This window comes from Rhinoderma darwinii, chromosome 8 (genome assembly GCF_050947455.1).
Source record: "Rhinoderma darwinii isolate aRhiDar2 chromosome 8, aRhiDar2.hap1, whole genome shotgun sequence".
NCBI classification, from domain to species: Eukaryota; Metazoa; Chordata; class Amphibia; order Anura; family Rhinodermatidae; genus Rhinoderma; species Rhinoderma darwinii.
The window spans coordinates 28090956-28107130 of record NC_134694.1 but is presented as its reverse complement, the minus strand read 5'-3'; the positions used below and the strand labels follow the sequence as shown (position 1 = coordinate 28107130).

The 16175-nt window shown below is 37.3% G+C and overlaps 1 protein-coding gene across 2 annotated transcripts in view; it reads left to right on the top strand.

Moving 5' to 3' along the window:
• The window catches only part of TNC (tenascin C), an 87687-nt gene that overhangs the window by 49951 nt on the left and 21561 nt on the right, over positions 1-16175 (top strand). For both annotated transcript variants that reach the window (XM_075835543.1, XM_075835542.1), the window contains 6 exons: positions 5808-5930; positions 6834-6977; positions 7724-7843; positions 7946-8089; positions 9283-9413; positions 14712-14844. In XM_075835543.1, the coding sequence (XP_075691658.1) occupies positions 5808-5930; positions 6834-6977; positions 7724-7843; positions 7946-8089; positions 9283-9413; positions 14712-14844 (795 nt within the window). The remainder of the gene's footprint in view (positions 1-5807; positions 5931-6833; positions 6978-7723; positions 7844-7945; positions 8090-9282; positions 9414-14711; positions 14845-16175) is intronic.

The following is a 16175-nucleotide window of genomic DNA, read 5'->3' as shown; positions in this document are numbered from 1 at the left end:
AACACAGTCAATTGCCTAGATATAAACATCTGCCTTCTTATGGCTGGAAAGAATAAGAATAGAAATAACGTGTTATAATATGCAGCCAAAAGACATACCGGGGACTCTATCAATGCCATGTATAAGCTGTATGTAATCTGCTGGAAGCAAGTATATAAACCATATAGCCCAAACATTTCCTTTTTAGCTAACTATAATAATGCTATTCCTCATTATTTTGCAAAATGTAATCATAGGATAAATAGTTTAAAAAATTTTTTGCAAAAGAAAATTAGTTAAAGGGGTTGTTTCATGTATATAACCACCCCAGTGATCAACCGATCTCCGTAGGTACAGCTCCTGGGATACCCAGCGAGAAAACCTTGGCTATACATGTCCTCTGCAGCAGCCACAGAAGGGGAATGTAGTACTTCCGGCTGGCGATAGAAATTAAAGGGATATTCCATCTCAGATATTTATGGCATATTTACAGGATAATCCATAAATATCTAAAATGTTCGAGTCCCACTTTTGTGACCTGCACTTTTCTGAAGAACAGGGGTTCCCCGACCCCATCCTGCCTCATAAGGTGGCTGCCGATACATCCAAGCACTGAATGAATGGAGAGGTGGCCGGGCATGTGCGCTACAGCCAAGCATCCAGTTTTCAGATCCACCTCTTGGACGCTATCCTCCATATTTGTCATAAATGTCTGAGATGGGTAAAACCCTTTAATGGCTGACCATATGATACATGGGTAGAAAATGCTACCAACCCTTTTATAAAACTTTTGTCAGGGATATAATGTGTTCCTCTCCTGCCTCATCTCACTTCAGAGCTAAGGACTTGTAGTTATATTCCACACGAAAGGCATGGTGGTGGCATGTATCAATACACAACACCAGTTCACAGCCGAAACGCCACAAGAGCATGGGTATCCAGTAGTTTTATCCACAGGCAAAAGCGCCTTTTGCTAGGAACATGCCTAAACGTATTTGGGCACTGCCTAGAAAGCTTTTCAATGTGTATTCATTAAACAGTCCTAAAAAGTAATCTAATGTAGAATTACAATGGGAATTTATAGTGTTACTTTACTATCGGTTATATCAGTGACAATTGCTTTAAAAGTAGAATCAAGTAGATCTAAATTTTTTAAAAGGAAACGTTACTTAGATACTTAGATATCACATTTGATAATTTATAACATGAGTGCAGCAAACATAATGTGACGATATTGCCATTACTTACTAATAGAGCTCCTTACTGGTGGTTCTTGTCAACATAAAGGCTTATTGTACCGAGGGTCTTGAAAAGCATTACGTTTCCTCCAACTTAGCAACTAAAGATGCCAATAGTATTCTAAAACAGGAATGTGAAGATAATCGAATTGTGTTCAGTCTATAAATTTTGAACCAAAAAAAAAAGTACAGACTGTGCAGTAATGGGCAAAGGAAATTCTGATGAGTTACTGGCCACCCTGGGGAACAAGGACCTAGTGGTCAAAATACCTACTCACCGACTTGTTTTTTTTATTTTTTACTTTAAAGTAAAAAATATATATGTGGTTTAACAAAATTATATACTATGGTAAGTTAAATGAATACTTAAATAGGATCCCATAGATATGAACAAACATTAAAAAACACATTTAAGATGGACACTTCTTACTTCTACAAGCTAAGTTTATAATTTATTACAAAATTAAAGGGAATAATTATTATGGTGAACAAATAGATGATAAATGATAATTATAGGGTTATCTAACCACTAATTCCTCAACCGCTCCATCATCGATGGCTCATGGTGGTGTCGTCCTCCTTAGCTTTGGTCTCTTTGCCAGTGGTGGTTGGCATTGTAATGTGAGCAATATGTACTCCAAATCAAAGAATTTGCCTCATCAGGACAACCTCGGTCTATGTACCCTGTTAGGGCAAGTGGATATCATAAATGAAAGTCCTTCTTTCGAGAACAACCTCTATGAGCCAGAGTGAAGAGCTGGTAACAGTGGCTGTCGCTCTCGCGGACTCTTTGATGATATCCATTTGAATGGCAGGAACAAAAAGCTATTTGCCAGGTCTCGGGAGCAGGCTCTCATATTGAAAGGGATGTCTCCGATGAGACATCTCCTTTAATAAATACAAATGCAACTATTAGAGAAAGCATGATACCTTAACCTATAGAGCATTATACTATACCCATGGCTTAGCACGGCACATATATTCTTTATTTGTAGGTTGGCTACAAATATGTATGTATATACCCCTACCTGTATATACATAAGTAAATTATCGCTTTGTTTGTTGCAGCATACATCAATGCTATGAAAATCTTCCCGGGCTCTTCAACGCTTTCTTCTCTAGTCTTAAGCGCTTGTAACATACAATTTTCCTCCACAGGTGGCTGTATAACTATCACCCTCCGGCAGCTGGATACCAGTCACATATAATTAAATGTTTTTTTTTTCCTTTTTATTTCCTTTGTTTCTACTCTCTATGCTGAAAATCATCTCTGCACAGCCCAATGGTTCTATACCCACAATGCACTATAATAACAGGAATTGTGAAAACAAAAGATTATTTCATTCTGTCTATTACTGCCAGACCATTGAAGCTACATGTCTGCTTTAATCACAATTTTTCCTTCCTCTTTGTGATTTTTGATAAAGGTTTTAAATTGCAGATTAGTGAACCCAAATTGTTAATAAGGTTTGAAATTGAAAGAAAAATATGCAGAATATTTTGACAAAATAGCTACGTTAAATTTGATTGGGATAATTAATTGAGTTATTTTCTTATTCTCTAAAGTTTATTATATTCAGACCCCATGCATATGGCCGTTTTTCGGTGTATAGAGTCATATTATGGCACCCCAAGACTTCTATGTGGCCCATTTGTACCTTTATGCGCCTCAAATTTTATACAGAGGCATACAAAGCTTTTTTTATTGGATTCTGTATGAAGCTGACAGAAAAAAACAATATGGCATGTTTCGACAGACACCATATAGCAGATGAATTCCTAGCTACAAGCTATGCCTCTAGGGGATAATAACCTTATAACATGGTGCACAACCGCCATATGGCAGCACACAAAGGGTCTACTGCTCTGTAGTACGTTGCTTCGGGGACTCTGCCATGTGCATGTGGTCTTGAACTCAATGGCTCATATGTTGCTTAAAAAATAATAATAATAATTATAATAAAAATAATTATATAGTTACACAGATCTAAAAAGACACAGGACCATCAAGATCAACCCTTCTCGAACAATTATGCATCATTTATTGCTAGGTTACTTATTATCCTCAATGACATTCGTCATTAGATAAGCATCTAGCCCTTTCTTAAATGCTGTCATTGTATATACCTTTACTACTTCTTTGAATAAAATACAAAAAAAAATATTTTATTTCATCATTAGTTGGAATAAAAAGTTTATAGTAGGCTAGAGACTTTCGAGAACTAAGACTACTAAGTTTAGGGCCACAAGCCGTGGTAAAATCGTAGCATGATTGTGACTCATCTTGAATGTTTCTATATGGGAAACGATTCTCCTGGCAATGTTTTGATCATCACAAAAAAAATCCAGCCATGTCAGACTTTTTATGATGGTCGTAAGGTAGTCCGCGATCATGTTTCCCATATTTTTTCCATTGGAAAACATTGATGTCATGTGGCAGTAATGCCATGATTTTACAGAAACTCAAGGATGACTAAAACTTTTATTGTTCTTTTTATTGTTTTTTTTATCCTAGCCTTAGTTTTATTTCTCAAAAAAAATAAATCACTTGAGCATCCTTATGGCATCTGCTCGGTGCCATGAGGTTATTGATGAATACAGACATTTAAGTCAAAGTTAGCAAGAGGCTGTAACTGATCTACGTCTTCGTCTGCCAGTTAATTTACTTCTTCGTCTACTCATGCCAGTATACCCTCCCACTGAGACACTTAGCATTTTGTAATAAATAAGACGGACAGTGCCCGTTTCTGGTATCTCCTGGCTTTGATGCTTCAGTAGAAAACAAATAACGAAATTTATTAACTGTGGAACATCAACAATTTACACCTCCCTCTGTACACTGGGAATAGTTGAGCGCTATTGTCTTCGGGATTTCATTGAATATGTGTCTCTTTTTTTTTGCTCGCCTCTTTTCTCTCTTCTGCTCCTGGCACTAACCTGAACGATTTTGAGCTTTCAAATATATTTTGTATGTTTCACTGTTGACAACTTCTTTCCAAATCAATTTTACCCCTTGCTCTTTTGTAATGCTGGCAGTTCTCCATCAAACCTTTTAATGCGGCTTGTTTGGGTTTGTTGGCCATTACTAATGGACTTTTCTTGTGTGGGCTATTTATCCTGATTGAAAAAAAAAAATCTGTCTTCTTCTTTTTGCAAAAGACTCATCAAAAGGCAGATTAAAGAAAGCTGAAAAATATCTAGTGGAACCGAGAACAAATTGCTGTGGACAGATATTAAACAAATATTTTCGAGCTTAGGCTGCTGCTAGGGCTGAGTGTTTTGGATGCTGCATACTAACTACTAAACAGATAAAGATTGTCGGGATTTCTTTTGTGCTTTCCATATACTGAAGCGGTTGGTCCAAAGTGTAAAAGATTTAGCAAAATGTAAATTATTTCTAAAACGTTTTATAAAAATAGTAATGCTTATGGAATGAACATCCTAATGTTCAACTCTTTGCAGTTCCAATATTTTTAGTGCAGACGCTAAAGGCCTCTATTTTAAATCGCCATTTGAAAAAAAAAAAAAAAAATTAAAAATTGACTTGTAGTGCGTATTTTAAAAAACGGCAGCATGTCAATTTATCTTGCGTTTCTGCCTGCGAATTGTATCTGACAAGTTTATTAAAAAATGCACCAAAATCTGCAGCATAAAAACTCACCTATTTCCCATTAAATTATAAAAACCGCCCCTAAAAACACATATTAAATATACTATATTAGGTGTGGATTTTACCTGCAAAATTACCTGTATTTACCTGTGGTTTTCATGCGTATATGTTGCACCAAATTACACAACGTGTGCATGTAGCCTAAACGGTACAGACCTCTTGATACATTTTTCGCATCTTCAGGCGCTTGTGCGCCACAGACTGATATCTATCCCAACTTGGAGCTAGTGTAGATTACTGCTATAATTTATACCAGTTTCTTGCGTAAATTATGGTAACTGTTCAGGGCCGCGGGTGCCCCCTTTCATTAAGCTTTGCCCACTTTTTAGATTTTTTGCCTCGACTTTTGTGCCATTCGCAACTTTTCTACATCAGAAAGCTGGCGTAGAAAAGTTGATAAATTCCCCGAAGTCTATGCAAAGTATTTTGAGCTCTGCATCACAAAGTCTGAGCTATAAAATGGAGCTACAAAATACCAAATTAAGTTACATAGTAGAGCATAAGCATTAAAAATAGTATTCAATACTATTCTGTAGTACTGATAAAAAAAATTTTTAGAAATCTGTTTCTATTCTTGAAGAGAACATGATTTTTTCCCTTTACTGGACACCTCTTGAACCTAAATAAACATCATGTCTAAAGTGAAGCTCAGTACTGCTAAATGTATCACAGCCTCGAAGTGCAGATGTATCAAATGATAAAATCTTATGAAACATTTATGGGAAGTAGGCCAACACACTCCGGTCTAGTAAACATTATTATGCCAATTTTGTCAAATATTATGCGAAGCACGGTACCATATGTCATGTAATTATTAGTCATTAGAAGTAGGTGGCAAGCTGGATATTATACAACATTCCAAAACTGCCCAAGGGAGGCTTAACTATTAGTACTAAGAAGCTCTACTTATGTTTCTGCAGCCCTGGGGTCTCCCAAAGGACTTTCTTTCTCTGATATTACTGAGAATTCTGCTAAAGTCAACTGGTTGGCACCGAAGATTCGGGTTAACAAGTTCCTGATCACCTATGTTCCTGTGAATGGAGGTAAAATCATTTTGGAAGAAAAGATGTATTGGAATAATAAATAAAATATATTAATGTATATATAGCCACAAGGGCAGCAGTGGTACCCAGGTCAGAGCACAATTGCACATTCACATAGTAACACTAGAGAGGTCTATGATTTTTACATGACTATACTTCCATTTACAGTGTTTTTTTCTGTATGTTAATTACACATTTTAGTAAATGCCACTCTTTACTGGTTAATGCAAATTGATGCAAATTAATTTTATGCATTGTAGCTGTCATAGACTAAATGCCAAGTTCTTAATATGTATATGGACACTATTCTTGTGAGCATAACTTTCCTAGGTTTCAACTTAAACTGTAAATTTAATGGACATTAATTTTTCCAACCTAAGACCGGGGCTATTGTAGCTAATTTGAAAAAAATTATTCTTCCTCATCCCAAAAAGGCAGTCAGATAAATTCTCTGGATCAATTTAACATCACCCCTCTATTGTTTTGCCATTTCTACTCTTGGGGTAGAGCAATTCAAAGATGAAATATTACCTTTCCCTGCATTTCCTCCAAATGTATATGATAGCCGTTGCATCGTTCTCGGAGTTAATAGTTTCCATGTATTGACCTGGTGTTTTTTTATACATATTTATAAGATTGCCTCCAAATGCAACCAGCCCAGTTGTCCTGGCTCATTGATTTCTATAATCTAGTTGCCACTCTCTTTTTCCATTTCTTCATATCCTTTTTAAAAATTGAAGCCCAAAATTACACCTCATTTTTAATGAGGCCTTACACAAGATTTATATTTCAGTCACATGTTATTATACTTCTAGTGAAAACCAGAAATGATTCCAAAATAAAAAAGATAAAGAAAGTTTTATACTTCTCTATTATATATTTTAATAAATTATTACTTTTTAGGGACCATCAAAAAAGTGGAAGTGGATGGATCGAGAACTGAAACGACTTTAGTTAACCTCCTTCCGGGTGTTAGGTACATTGTATCTCTTGTATCTCTGAGAGGCACTGAAGAAAGTGAACCTGCCTCTGATACCCTGACCACAGGTATGTATACTGCTATATGGTGCTCATGCACTGTATGTATTAACATATAAAAGGGCTTTGTATCATGGAGACAACCTCTTTCCATATCTCATATTATGGTCTTAGGATGTCATAAATTAACAGACCCTGCAAGTCCATTACTTACATAGTGGGCCAATTAATAAATGACCAGCATGTAGTACTACACTTCCCCTGCAGGGGAAACGTCTAGCCAGGTGATGAGCCATGGCGATCAACTGTCTTTTATTCAAAGGGGCTGCTCGCACGAGACAACATAAAGCTATTTAAAACCACTAGAACAAAACTGAATATATAAAAAATCAATAGTATAATATCATTTATTGAAAACATCTCTAAAGTGATCCACATCTCTAAAGGTCCCAAGCAGAATCTTAATTTTCCATACATGACTATAGATGACTGCAGACGCATGACAATCTGTCTATAGTGAATAGAGGTAAGGGGATACAATTTTAATCTGAATGTATATCTAACAACAGTCATGCATTACGCTATATTATTTTATGAATGCTGCACTAATATTGCTGAAAAGAGAAAGCTCATCACATAATATGACAGGGTGTCCAGTACATGACCACTGTATGCCTAGGTGGTCTTCTCAGAATGTCATTAATAAGTCCCAATTTTCTGGTTTCTGTCTTTTTCTATGGGGGTATAATAAAATATGCTGACCATATTTGATTTTTAAGACAAACTGATATGTCTTTATTTTTTTTATGTTATAGCTCTCGACAGTCCATCAGGTCTTAGAGCCATTAATGTCACTGATTTTGAAGCTCTGGCACTGTGGAGACCATCTTTGGCATCTGTGGACAACTACGTTATCTCCTACTCTGCAAAGAATGGTAAGGATCCTTCATTTTCTTGCTAAAGGTTCCTGTATTTTTTATTATTATTATATTTTAAAAAATTGTGATGGTTCCTTCAATTCTTTCTCCTTGCTGCAGCTCCGGCTGTGGAGGTTACAGTCTCAGGCAACACTGTAGAAAATGATATCATCGGGCTTCAGCCGGCTACTGAATACTTATTAAAAATGTATGCTGTTAGAGGACCACTTAGAAGTCGTGAAATCTCCACTATATTCACTACCGGTACAGTAAAATTACATACATATCAATGTTCTCTCCACAAGTCATGATGTCTACCATAAGGTTTAGAGCAAAAAGCTCGCCGATGAATTTAGGTTTTGAATGCATCTGTCCTGAGAATCAGCAAGTAATAATATAAATGCTAATGCTAGGTGTTCCAATGGTCTATATCCGGCATCAATGTTTCTTTTAGATGAAAAGGATTATCTGTTGTCTGAAAGCAGATGCAGACTCATACTTGTCATATAGCTCTTGACACCATGGCTGAGCTCAAGGGCTGTGTTCACATCAATTGTACATGTATAAAACCAGGTGTCAAGAACAAAGGTCTGGAGACAGTACGGTAAAGAATAGTATTATCACAGTTTGACAGATGGGAGTCGGGAAACCTACAATTCTTTTCTTCTAGAGATAATGATTAGCTTGTTGATGTATGATATTTGCTCAGATAGACAGTATATAATTATTAATAGCTGTCAGATGAAACACTCTACAAAAATAAAAATATACCTAAATATTGAATAAACAGAAAAGGATCATTCTAAACACAACATCAGTCGATCAACATATGAGGTGCTGTCTGAGGCTGTCTGCATAATATGTAGATGTGGGTGCATGTCTAGGGTCACACATGGGCCTTCAAGGGTCTTAAGAAACTAATCTGGCCGACGGCAGAAAACAAATTTCTGCCTTTTTTGGCCAGGTTATTTATTAAGATACAGCTTCTACGTATCTTGTATACATAGAAGATGTATTTTGCCATCAAAGCTGATTCCATTAGGTCAGCTGGACTGACGGCTTGGCTGATAGCGGGTCCTGCCTGCCTCTGACGAGCAGGATACAGCTATTAAGGATCACATCTGAGTTTATGAACTTAAATGTGATTGTTATTATCTAATTACTGCATGTCAGACGCAGGACCAGCTGTCAGCCAAGCCATCAGTCCAGCTGACCTAAAGGAATCGGATTTGACGGCAGGATAAAGCTTCTGCATATACAGGATACATAGAAGCTGTATCATAAAAAATAAAAACTTTTTTTAATTAAAGTAAATTTAGAAGTTGCTTTAAATCATCTAAAACATTGATTTAGTAATAGAAACTCGTTGTAATCAGTAAAAATTCAGGAAAAACGGCAAATGATAAATATTCCTTTTTATTTTTTTTATCAATTGCTGGTCTCTTTCTTTTATATAGGCTTGGATGCTCCTAGAGATTTGTCAGCAACTGAAATTCAGTCAGAATCTGCTCTGATTACATGGAGACCACCAAGGTCCATCATTACAGGGTTCCTGCTTATCTACGAGTCTGTGGATGGAACAGTCAAGGTAATCCCAATCCTCTTATAGCACTATTGCTATTATATTTATTACACCTCTACTGTACAGATAACATAATATACAAATCTGTTCTTGGGTCTGTGTTGCACTCGCAGGTTGACTTTTGGCACAGGAAACTGTTGCTTGAGAACTGTTGCCGGTCTGACTCCTGGGACACCTGGCGAACAGATATGGTTGCCAGGGGAAGTTTCAACTGACTATACATTTGAATGGCTGACCATGTAATACATGGACAGACTGATGGTCTCTTTTTGTTAGTGCCTTTCTCGCACAGAGGGGGTCCTTACCGGAGGCCCCCCATTTATGACTACCATATGCCCTAGTAGTACTTATTGACAGGGATTGTCTTAGTCTTAAAGGGGTTCTCACTAAAGGTCCTTTTATAAAGGCAGATATACTGCCTGTTAAATGAGGGCCAATTGACAATAAAGCACGCCGATAGGCGCTTGTTTGCTCCATTGCAGTGATTGCAAGTATGGAGATAAATAATTGATAATACGATCGTTTGTCACCCATACATTTTGCATCTTGTGGGCAGCAAATACCCTGTTTACACAGGGGGATGTGATGTTGACTAGCAACCATTTTTCTGGTCACGTAAAATATCCGATTTGTCGACAAATTAACATTTGCTCGTTCATCGACTGATCGCTGATCTGTTTACACAGATCAATGATCGGGAACGAGCGTTCATACGAACGGTTGTTCACCTGATTATTGGCTCATTCCATGAAATATTACCCTTTATCATTACATCAACTAAATTATTGAATGTTTTCTATTCCGCAAAGGTATGCCAATTATTTTACTTTGAACTTTAAGCAGCCTTCAGAGGTGTACAAAGTAAGCAGGGTAAAATGAGTTAAGACACTGTTCTGTAAATAGCTTTTGAATTGAAAAGGTGAATCTATCACCCGTGGAGATAAGAGAAGATTTGGATACTTTACTTAAGGTCACCAGGCACTAAGCATTCCCAGAGAATAATGCATTTTCAATTTCGAATATTCACATAGGCTGCAAAGTTGCTTAGCTTAGTATAATGTTTTGAAAATTAAGTTGTATTTTCATCTTTTTACAATTTACATATAGAATTAGTTTACATAAAAAGATAACAATCTTTATAACTACTGCACCTGAGTTACAGCCTGTATTATTGTCCAGAGCTGTATTTCCTTTTATGGAGGCTTTAGAGCTGAAATCTGCCAAAATTCCGTGCTGCCTCTACATTTGTACAGAGATTGCTCTGGAAATGTACTTTCTGGTAAGGGTCATCTTTATACCAGATGCTGTACAGTAATTTGGAAAAACAAATTGTCACACTGCATTATAGGGGCTCTGCTAAACTCCATGGGATATTTATGCTGACAAGATTGCTGACTGTCTACACTAACAACCTGCAGAGCTGTGAATGGGCTATACTAACGTCTGCCACTCTGGTTAACACTACCTAACCCTAACTATCCCTGTACAGTAGGACTTTGTGATCATGCCACCCCCCTACATCCCCTTTAAATGATCTTTGGGTTAACTCCCCATACTCTTGTTTGTGGAAAAAGGATCCCTTCTCCGTTTCTCACTACCACATACAGTATTAAAACAGAGGCTCCATAGCACCTGCCTCTATGGTACAGAAAGTGTCGAAATCAGCAGCACATCACATGTCCTAATATATGGGAAGAGAGTTTCAAATGGTATATTTACATGGTGAAAGTAGTGTCAAGCTGTAGCCAATCCAGCACCACTATGTCAAACCAGAAATATAAAAACCCACAGCACTCGTTCTTGATCCTAAAAAGCCGGATAGCTTTATTTCCCCAAAACATTGTGACTTTTTGACACCTATCTCACGGACAAGCCGGCTCTGCTGTTTCCGTAATTCCTATAGGAATCAATGGAGAGAGCCACACATGTGTGCAGCCACTTCTCCATTTATTTTATTTCTGGTGACCTCAGAAGGCAGATGGGGGTCACTCGTTCTAGAGATATTTGAGGGTTCCACAGCTGGATTCCTCATCTGTTAGACATTTATGGTATAAATGTCTAATGTGGCAATACCCCTTTAAGCTTATAAACCACGCACAGTGACAATCAGAAAAAAATATTTTAGATAGATACATATGAGATAGATATGATATATATATATATATATATATATATATATATATATATATATATATATATGAGATAGATAGATAGATAGATAGATAGATAGATAGATAGATAGATAGATAGATAGATAGATAGATAGATATGAGATAGATAGATAGATAGATAGATAATAGATAGATAGATAGATAGATAGATAGATAGATAGATAGATAGATAGATAGATAGATAGATAGATAGATAGATAGATAGATAGATAGATAGATATGAGATAGATAGATATGAGATAGATAGATAGATAGATAGATAGATAGATAGATAGATAGATAGATAGATAGATAGATAGATAGATAGATAGATAGATAGATAGATAGATAGATAGATAGATAGATAGATAGATAGATAGATAGATAGACAGATAGATAGATTAGACTAAAGAGAGTATATGAATGTACAGTCTATGAAAGGATAAATGCATTTGTACTATCACACAGTCCTTCAACTATATTAGAACCATAATTTGGAAACACTCAAAGGTTAATATGCAAAACATTTTAATTACAAAGTAATTTTGCTAATGTTATGAATCAGAGATTGAGAGATGCGCCCCTGTCAAGCTTAATTAAGTAATTTTCCTTTTTCTCTTTCATGAGTTCATCGGAAATTATCTTCTAGTCTTGAACTGGATCATAACCCAAAGATTAAAATGAACCCTCTACCATCTGTGGGTAAAAGGGTGAATGTCATGTACACAATGGACAAATTACAACGGATAAATTCAGTACCAGCAATAGATGGGAATCCTACTTGTGTAGACATGTACAGTAGCTGTTCAGAACCCCCCCCCCCCCCCCCGCCTTCTTCTGCTGTTGGGGGACTGTGAAGACGACCATATAATAGGGGCTTTTTAAATGGCTTGTAAGAGATCAGAAAAGCATGGCTTTGATCTTCAAGAAACAGCGCCACTCTCATCTATGACTGTGTCCGGTATTGCAGCTCAGTCTTATTCACTTGAATAGGGCTTACTTGCAGTACCCCATACAGCCCATAAACAAGTGTGGAGCTGTTTCTGGAAGAATGTAGACATGTTTTCCTATTCATTGAGGTAAAATAACACTTTTTTCTATTACCTTGATCAAATCTGAGACTCACTTGATATACTTGTACTTACCTTCTATGTCACTAGAAAAACAATAGATTTTATTTGTGTGTTTTTATTTACTAAGTGCCAGAACCACACATGCCGTTTTCGGTGCAGTTTTTGATTCAGGCCTTTTTTTTTAGCCAAAATCAAGAGTGTAAAGTACGCAGGAAGGATTTAGGGACCTTCTACACTGGCCGTAACAATGAGCGTTGATCAATTAGACAACGCGTTTATCGGTGCTCGTTTATCAACACTGATCGAGCTATTATCATTAATGTATGGGGACGAGCCCTCGTTACTGCGATCGCTTATCTTCATACTATCATACTTCATACATTTCTATCATGCCGGCAGCACATCTCCCTGTTTACACAGGGAGATGTGCTGCCAACAACTATAATATTTTCTGCTGCAGAAACTATAGGATAAGCCGATCATCGTTCATCGGCTTATCGTTGCCCTGTTTATACATTATACAATCAGGAATGAGGGTTCTGTGAACGCTCGTTTGCCTGGTAATTGGCCCGTGTAAAAGGGCGTTTACACTTTTCCTTCCAGTTGAATCCACTCCTAGCTTCAAAAAACTGCATCAAAAGTTGCACCAAAAACGAAACGCGTGGTTCCAGCCTTCGTCAGGATAACTTGACCACTAATCCTTGGAGTGACTACCCTTTTCCACTAAACTCTGGAATGAATCCTAGGATGAGACGTACAAATAATTCCATAGCTAATAACCATTGAGACATCAGCATGTGAAATCTGTTCAAAGTTAGAGGAAAAGACAAACTATGAATACAATTTGCAAAGATTTATGTATTAATGATTATTTCCATACAGACCATTGATGGGGTCTCTAAATTGTCTTACCAGATATTTCAAGTCTCTTATTACTAACAGTATGAAAGTTGATATTTTACTTTGCTTCTTATTAATGCGACATGGCATATGGTAAACATGTGTAACAATTAAACTAGTTAACCTAATTATGTTGGTTTAATGAGTTTACAAATTACTCCTGACATTCTTCCAAAGAAAATAAATATTATCGGGCTAACTACATAAATGGTGCATTACAGGAATTAACATTTCCAGCTGAAATTTGCAGACATGACATTTGTAGTTTCATAGTTTATAGTTTAAAGGGGTTGTCCGAGATAAAATGACTTTGTGTTAATGCTTGTAATTTATTAATGTAAATACATTTGTAATATACTTACATTTTCCAAAGTAGCCCCGTTTCCAGATCCTGCCGTGGGGTACTTGACGGGTGACGTCACTCTCCGGCCGCTGTGTTGATCTTCAATTCTTTTCTGGGTATACGACACGTCACTTGTGACGTGTATGGGCTGGTCTGTTGTACCGCCTCTAACGCGCATGCGCGGTCCCTGTTGTTCTCTCGAGAACAGCAGGGACCGCGAGAACAGCAAGGACCACGCATGCGCGTTTCGGGCTGTACAGCAGAACAGCCAATACACGGCACGTCACAAGTGACATGTCGTATACCCGGTAAGGAACTGAATATCAACATAGCGGCCGGAGAGTGACCTCACCCATCAAGTACCCCACGGCAAGATCTGGAAACGGGGCCACTTTGGAAAATGTAAGTATATTAAAAATGTATTTACATTAATAAATTACAAGCATTAACACATAGTCATTTTATCTCGGACAACTCCTTTAAGACTTAAACATTTTGATAATAACTTTAATGTTATGCTTGTATTGTGTATTGTGTGGCTTTAACATAGCAGCTACATGATTGAGAATGAATACTTCTATATAAGCTTGGACATACAGTATGCAGGGACAGCTCCGGATCTATGTGGGCCCTTTGATGTTTATCCAACCCTTAGTTTGACAAACATAGATCATATTTACTCAAAAAAACATGGGCCCACTATGCCCAATGGGTTTTGGCATCTGTCCAGGTATGTCCTTATAAAAGAAGCTGTCTATCATTCCTTTTGAGCAGTTGGATATCTTTAATATCTATGAAAAATATTTTTTCATTGTTTTTTTTTTACCCATTGTAACAGGAAGTAGCTTTGGAACCAGATGCCACCTCATACCGACTGCTTGACCTCAGTCCTTCTTCTCAGTATACAGTAAGACTTCAGGCAATAAATGGAAACTTCAAGAGCAAATACATCCAAACTATTTTTACAACAAGTAAGGATATTAGCGTTTAATAGTCTTTGTTTTGCTTTAGGCCAGTTTTACATAAGCGCAATGCAGGCAAATTTCTGCGCCCAAATTACAGCTCAAATCCCGGCCATGAGTCCCTATGATGCTGTTAGTTCAGGTCATCAGACACACAGTCAGGCCAGGGTTTGCGGCCTTAATATGGACTTAGAAAACATTTCTATTCCTCCCGACCTCCTTATACTTGTGCACGCTCGATTCGGCCTTGCATGTGTTCTCAATTGGTAGAGGGGAATAAACCACTGCCAGATACCTCAGGCGGTGGCTGATCTCCCTTGAGAACAGATTTTTCCCTATTATTAGATGGTTGGCTGGTCCCACCGAAATCTGCGGGTTCGGCCAACGTTGGTCTAATGTGTATGGCTTTCTTTACATTTCCATAAGCATTTCATATTAGTATGACTGTTAGAGTTGACATAAGCGTGGACAATCACTAATAGCAAAATATAATTACCTATTATATGAAGTGATGCCAATTGAGAAAAATGTAATATACATAAAATATTTTTTTATCCCCCTCCCACGGTACAATTTGGGTCTCGTAACAGCGCATGGAATTACGTTTAACAATATGTTTGATTTTAAGATATCAAACAAGAGACCGATCTTGCATTTACATCATAAAGGTAGACAAAACGTAATAAGCACAGCTGAATTATTTGCAACAACACTTTAAAAGCATAACAAAAAAATAAGTAGTCACGCTGACAGAACCAAACAGCAAGTGTTGTTCCAGCTCTTTAAATGTCAAGGCTGCATTAAAAGCTTTCCACGTACCCTCCAAGCAGAAAATTTTTCTTCTGGAGGAAAATGCGTACTTCAATGACAGTTGTGATATACCAATCATTTACAGGTAAACTCTACTTTACATCGCTTTACGGAACGCAGTACTATTAGGTTATTGTATTGGGAAAATGTGATTATTTTGGCACATTGGATATTTATATTGTAAATGATTACCGTATTTTTCGGACTATTGGACACAGTTTTTAGCAAGAATAAATCTTGCTAAAAAGTCCCTGCATCTTATAGTCGTCGGTCAAGGGACCCGACAGCTCCGGGCCCCCTGACCACTTCTTACTTAACTCCTTCCTGACCCATGATGTGCCGGCACATCATGGAGCGGGGAAGGGATGATGTTTGGAGTGGGCTCACTCGATGAGCCCGCTTCATACACTGCAGGTGCCAGCAGCTGACACACTGCTCTAACGGCCAGGAACAGCGATGGAGCTGTTCCTGGCCATTTAACTAGTTAAATGCCGCAGTCAATAGCGACCGTGGGAATTATAGGGTTTTCC